This window comes from Orycteropus afer, unplaced genomic scaffold (assembly GCF_000298275.1).
Source record: "Orycteropus afer afer isolate SDZICR_OR568_19922 unplaced genomic scaffold, OryAfe1.0 scaffold00088, whole genome shotgun sequence".
Taxonomy (NCBI): domain Eukaryota; kingdom Metazoa; phylum Chordata; class Mammalia; order Tubulidentata; family Orycteropodidae; genus Orycteropus; species Orycteropus afer.
Genome location: NW_006921675.1, coordinates 5,232,596 through 5,238,267, shown reverse-complemented (window position 1 = coordinate 5,238,267; position 5,672 = coordinate 5,232,596). Strand labels below are relative to the sequence as shown.

Here is a 5,672-nt window from a genome sequence, read left to right as displayed (position 1 = left end):
GGGGGGGGGGGGGGCGAGGAGATCAGTGCATATAGCTTCCCCTAAAAGCACTCCAGGACTAGAGGGGATGATGAGCTCAGGGTGGGGACCAAGGCCTTTTCTACTTCTCTCCCCCATTTCCACTCCCTTTGACTACTATTAGGGGACCATGATCCCAGTGCATTAACGGACCCATTACAACAAAACCCAAAAAAAAGCCTTGCCGTGTAACCACTTTATCCTCCATGAGGCTTGCACTAGGTCCTGCTTTTGCTGGAGTGGCAAATTATGGGGGTATGGGGATTCTGTGGCTAGCCAGTGGGTTGGGCTGGAAGCGGCTCCTGCAGTGGTGCTGCTCCCATCCACAGCCCTTGCACTGCAGAAGGGAGCCTGTGCAGGTGGAAGTCTGGACTGGAAGGCCGCCTGTAAGGTGCCTTCCAGCTCTCGACTGGCTACTACTCCTCTTCTCACTTCCACCTGGCAGGAAATGAGCTGAACCTCCATGACTTCTTTTCCCTGAAAGGTATCCTTGCTTTGTGCTTTCACTGCTGGGAAGGGAAATGCATACCAGGTAACCCTGTCCCTAGATGTTGCTCACAGTTTTCTCCTCTCACAACATCCCTGCCCACTGTGGGCATCTGCCCCTTTTGCACTTCACTTGGACTCACCACAGCTGGCAGTGTTATTTCTTGGAGCAGTGTCTGAGAGCTGCATGCCAGAGGTGGCCACGGCGTAGATTCGGCTCTCCTGGAATGAGAAGTCCCATGGGGTCAGGCACTCCATCAGGACTGTGTCCACCTACACCCTCCTGGGGTGTGGAGGAAAAAGCACAGAGATGGTAGACCTGGGTCAACAGGTAGGGCTTGGCCAGTTACTAGCTGAGGAATCTTGGGCAAGTTACATCACTTCTGAGTGTCATTTTCCTCACCTCTAAAGTAGTGATAATTATACTGCTTACCTTTCAAAGCTGTTCTGAGAATCAAATGAAATTATGAATGTAAACATTTAACACCTGGAATTTAACATTTAACATTTGCCCCAAAGATAATCAGTTCTTCTCTTGTCTCCACCTTTCCCTTTAGGACAAAGTGCTTCTGCAGTCCTAGCAGGGAGAGGAAGGTCAGTAGTCTGATTCTGTGAATCTTACCAATTTAGAAACTCTTGGAACTCAGGATCTCACTCCAGAAGTCGGGGGTGTTGATAACGAGGAAATAAGAGCTACACACTGAGGACATGCTTTTTGGTAAGCCAGTTATTTGGAACCTAGGACTCATTTTTTTTTCCTGCCATAATAACATTTCATCATTGTTAGGCTCCAGGGCCAACCTACAAAGCCAGCCTGAAGTTTCACTCTGGGCTAAGATGACTCCAGAACCCTGAAGTAGAAGACACTGCTCAGAGAGCATGTCCATTCGCAACTCTTCCATCCCACTCAGATGGCCCTGGGTCTGATGCAGGCCTACAAACCCAGGGAGCTTCATCTAGTTGTTTCAGTTGCACTCAAACAACCCACTAGGTCCCATGTATGCTTTTCCATATCTCTGTCTCCACTGATGATAAAGGGAAAACAAAGTCCACTCAGGTGACTGTAGTGAGTCACAAGGGCTGACTGGGAGCAGGAAGGACAGACTAACTCCAGGAGGTGGTTAGGCACCTTGAGACAGGGTGGGGCCAGCCTGCCTTGGGGGAAGTGGTAGGCATAGTGGGGTCCCAGCTGAGAGCAGCAGCAAGGGGAAGCTGGGGGAGGGGCTGAGAAGTACCAGGATGAGATTCTGAGATAAAGGAGGGATGGAGCGATTAGAGATAGAGGCAGGAGGAAGGGAATCCAAGGAGGGGCCTTTCAGGGAGGGAGGGAAATTCCTGTGGTCATCAGGTTGTGCTTTAAGGCAGTTTATGTAGGGCAGACAAATTGGGTCCAGGTACTAAGATTAGGCATAACAATGAGTAGTCCTGCCAGGAGCAGTCAGGGAATTCAACCAAGAACAGGCCTCTAACTTCACAGAGGAAATGAAACTGAAGCCTAAGGGATTTAGGTTCAACAAAACTGTAGGACTGTTTTACAAGAAAGGTTATCTAATACTTAGTTCACAAGGTTGCTTTGAGTATCAGTAGACAAAGGGTCTCTGCAAACTGTAAACTGGCAAATAACTCTGACTCCCTTAGATTGAGAAGAGTCCTTCTCTGAATTCAGTCTTCTCGTTTCCCCAGATGGTTCATGTCCACTGGGCTCTGCCTGAGAGAAGGACCCTCTGGTCATTGTGATTTCCTAAGCTTACTCTCTGACAGACTTGAGCCAGCCTAGGGACCTCAGATGAAGCTGGCATTGTGCCTTGTTTTGTTTTTTTCTTAGGAACAAGTTACAAAGAGGACTGTAAATGTGAGACAAATTCTCCTTAAAGTGGTTCATCTGAGATGTGGGTCCCCAGGATCCAGCTGAGAGAGCTCAGAGGGTTTGGAGAAGATCTGAAACCCTTCAACACCTCATTCCCCAGAGATTAGCTGTTTATGTGCAAAAAATGTTCTCTAAGGTATTATGTGTATTTATTCTCATTCTCTCACACCCACATACCCACACACTCACACCCACGCCCACATATAGACAGAACACAAGAACCACAACTAGCCATCATGGTACCAAAACCAGCTGTCGACTTGGACTCATGGCAACCTCATATGTGTCAGAGTGGACCTGTGCTCCCCAGGGTTTTTAATGTCTGATTTTTCAGAAGTAGAGCACCAGGCCTTTCTTCCAAGGTACCTCTGGGTAGGCCTGAACCTCCAACCTTTCAGTTAGCAGTTAAGCGTGTTAACTGTTTTCACCACCAGGGATTCCTTGTAAAAGGCAGGCAGTGGTGGGTGGATGGCACCTAACTCCTCATCCACATACTGAGTCCTTCCCATGCACAAGGCTGTGCTAAGCACTCAATACTCATCATCTCATCCTCATCACTGACAGGTGCGATGCTGTTATCTCCCCCTCCCAATTTTTATTTTAATTTTTTATCATGGAAAATGTCAGATACAAAAGTCAAGAGAACAGTTAGAGGACTACCTCATGTACCTATCACCCAGCTTGTACAAAGATTCATTAATGAACAGTCTTGAAAACCCACTGCCATCAAGTTGATCCTGACTCATAGTGACTGTACAGGACAGAGTGGAACTGCCCTGTACGGTTTCCAAGGCTATAAATCTTTATGGAAGCAGACTGCCTCATCTTTCTCCCATGGAGTGGCTAGTGGGTTCAAACTGCTGACCTTTTGGTTAGCAGCCCATTGCCTCAACCACTGCACCACCAGAGTTCCTGTGAACAATCTTACTTCATCTGTATTCCCACCCCTGAGCCCTGAGATTCTGAACTAGTTCCACCAGACATCACATCACGTTATGTAGTATCTATAGTCAGGTAAGGGGATTACACCTCAGAAATAATAAGAAAAATAGCCAGCATTTACTACTTACTTCAAACCAGGCACTATTCTAAGTACTTTATTAAATATAACACATTTAATCCTCACAATGATAGAGAAATCGAGGCAGAGAGGTTAAGTAACTTGCCCAGGGTGACACAATTACCAACCAAATCATACTTTTTTCCTCCTGACATACTCTTAACAGCAACACTGCATCACTGCAAAGTAATGAGAAAATGTGTGTGGTACACAGCGAGTGCTCAGGAAATACCAGCCAGCTGCCATGCATGTTATTTCGTATGCTGGCTCTGGCTCTCTCTAGGTATGTGTGGTCTAGGTAAGCTCTGTGGCACTGGCCTCCCAGGGCCATGTGAGAACATCAGCCACGCTGCAAGCTCAGTAAATGGACATACTCAATGAACAGCATCTGCAGTGCTAGCTCTGTCCAGCCCTGAGGGTCCCTCTTACCCAGGATGGAAACCGGTGCAGGGGTGGTGTGGGCGGTTTGTGTCCTGGCTCCGCCTCTTTCAGGTCAGCTCTAGGGACTTTTGGGCTTTCTCCACTCTCCTTCTTCCCTGCTGAGGTTGGCTCCTCCATCTCCATCTTCTCTGGTTCCTCCTGGAGCTCAGCTTGAGTCTTCACCTCAAGGAGGCTGGAGGGGTGGAGGGCTCCAATCTCAATGCTCACCACGTGGTTAAAGTGCCCAGGGCCCACCTGGGGTTGACTGTGGTGCCGCTTGGCCAGCTGGATACTGTCCCGGGGGGTGCCAGGAGCCCGTGCCTTTGGAAGGGTCAGGCTGCTGCCAGGGCCACCTTCTCTGGTGGAAATCTTTGTCCCAGGGAGAATCCCTCCCTGAACACCACCTGGGCCTTCACCCCAGGAAGCAGAACCATATCTGGGGGGATGATGCTTCATGCACAGCTGAGCGGGAAAGCCCTCTCTTCCCACATAAGCTTGAGGAGTCTCAGCCTCTGCTCCTTCCCCAGAGTGGACCAGGCTGGAACCAAAGTCCTCCAAGTAGCTCCCATCTTCAGGAACAGAATCCTTGTTCTGCAGGGCATCTGGACAAGGTACAGGCACAGCCACCTGCAGTGAACCCTCAGTCTGAGGACCACTGTCCTGCCCCATTGGCTGGGTTGCAGGCGCTGAAGTGACAGCAACCTGCTCTGGGATTTCCTGGGGGGCCACCAGCAACTTCCCTGAAGGTGCCACCTGAAGAGCTATGGTTGGGGTGAAAATAGACATATAAGAAAGTCAAGAGGTCCTTTGGTTCAGCTGCACACTCCCACACCCCAAACACAGAAACACACACACCTGCACATATGGCTGCCTACCTTCCAGTGCATCTTGAAGGATTGCCACCTGCCCCACCAGATGCTGATTGCAGCTTTTCAGGTGCTGATTGTCCATCTCAAGCTGGCCAAAAAGAAAAATGAAGGTTTAGAACACCCAGCATACATGTTGAGACACAATTCAAATTAAGATGAAAAGTCCAAGTCTCTGAAAAACAACAGTTGGTGCTCCACCAACCCAGTGCCAACCCTCTCAAAGAGCCTTGACTTCCTCTCTCCCTCCATGCTAACTGATTTTGGTTGGGATAGAATTCCATTTGGCAGTCCCTGTACTTTCTTTACTAGTTATTTTAAACATTTTTCACTGTGAAATATAACACGCAGAAAAATGCACATACCACATCAATAAAAAGCTTTCCAAAAGATTCTGAAATTGATACCCATGTGACCACTACGTAGGTTAAGAAATAGGAATTTGCCAGCATCAAAGAAATCTCCCCATTGTCCCCCAGCACTTGTTAGCTGCCACTGAGTTGGCTCCAACCCATGGTGACCTTATGTATAACAGAGTAAAATGCTGTCTGGTCCTTTGCCATTTCTAGGACCACTGGTATGTTTGAGTCCATTGTTGTGGCCATTGTGTCAATTTGTCTCATTGAGGTTTTCTCTCGTTTTCACTGACCTTTACCAAACCTGACACCCTTTTCTAACAACTGGTCTTTCCTGATGATGTGTCCAAGGTGAGCCAAAGGCTGGCCATCCTCGCTTCTAAGGAACACTCTCCTATTTTTTTCAAAGACTTTTTCTGGCAATCCATGGTATATGCAATATTCTTTACTGACACCACGACTTTTTTTTTTTTAAATTGTGATTTGGGTGAAAGTTTACAAAGCAAATTCACTTTCCATATAGCAATTCACACACACGTTGTCTCATGACATTGACTACAATTTACCCCAATGCAACAGCACCCCTCCCACTTGCTCCC

The 5,672-nt window shown here is 48.0% G+C and overlaps 1 protein-coding gene across 1 annotated transcript in view; it reads right to left on the bottom strand.

Moving 5' to 3' along the window:
* The window catches only part of PLEKHH1 (pleckstrin homology, MyTH4 and FERM domain containing H1), a 72,115-nt gene that overhangs the window by 21,782 nt on the left and 44,661 nt on the right, over positions 1-5,672 (bottom strand). The window contains exons 5-8 of the mRNA XM_007942353.2: positions 4,727-4,808; positions 3,861-4,612; positions 648-726; positions 451-527 (exon numbers count right to left, since the gene is read on the bottom strand). Of these exons, the coding sequence (XP_007940544.1) occupies positions 451-527; positions 648-726; positions 3,861-4,612; positions 4,727-4,808 (990 nt within the window). The remainder of the gene's footprint in view (positions 1-450; positions 528-647; positions 727-3,860; positions 4,613-4,726; positions 4,809-5,672) is intronic.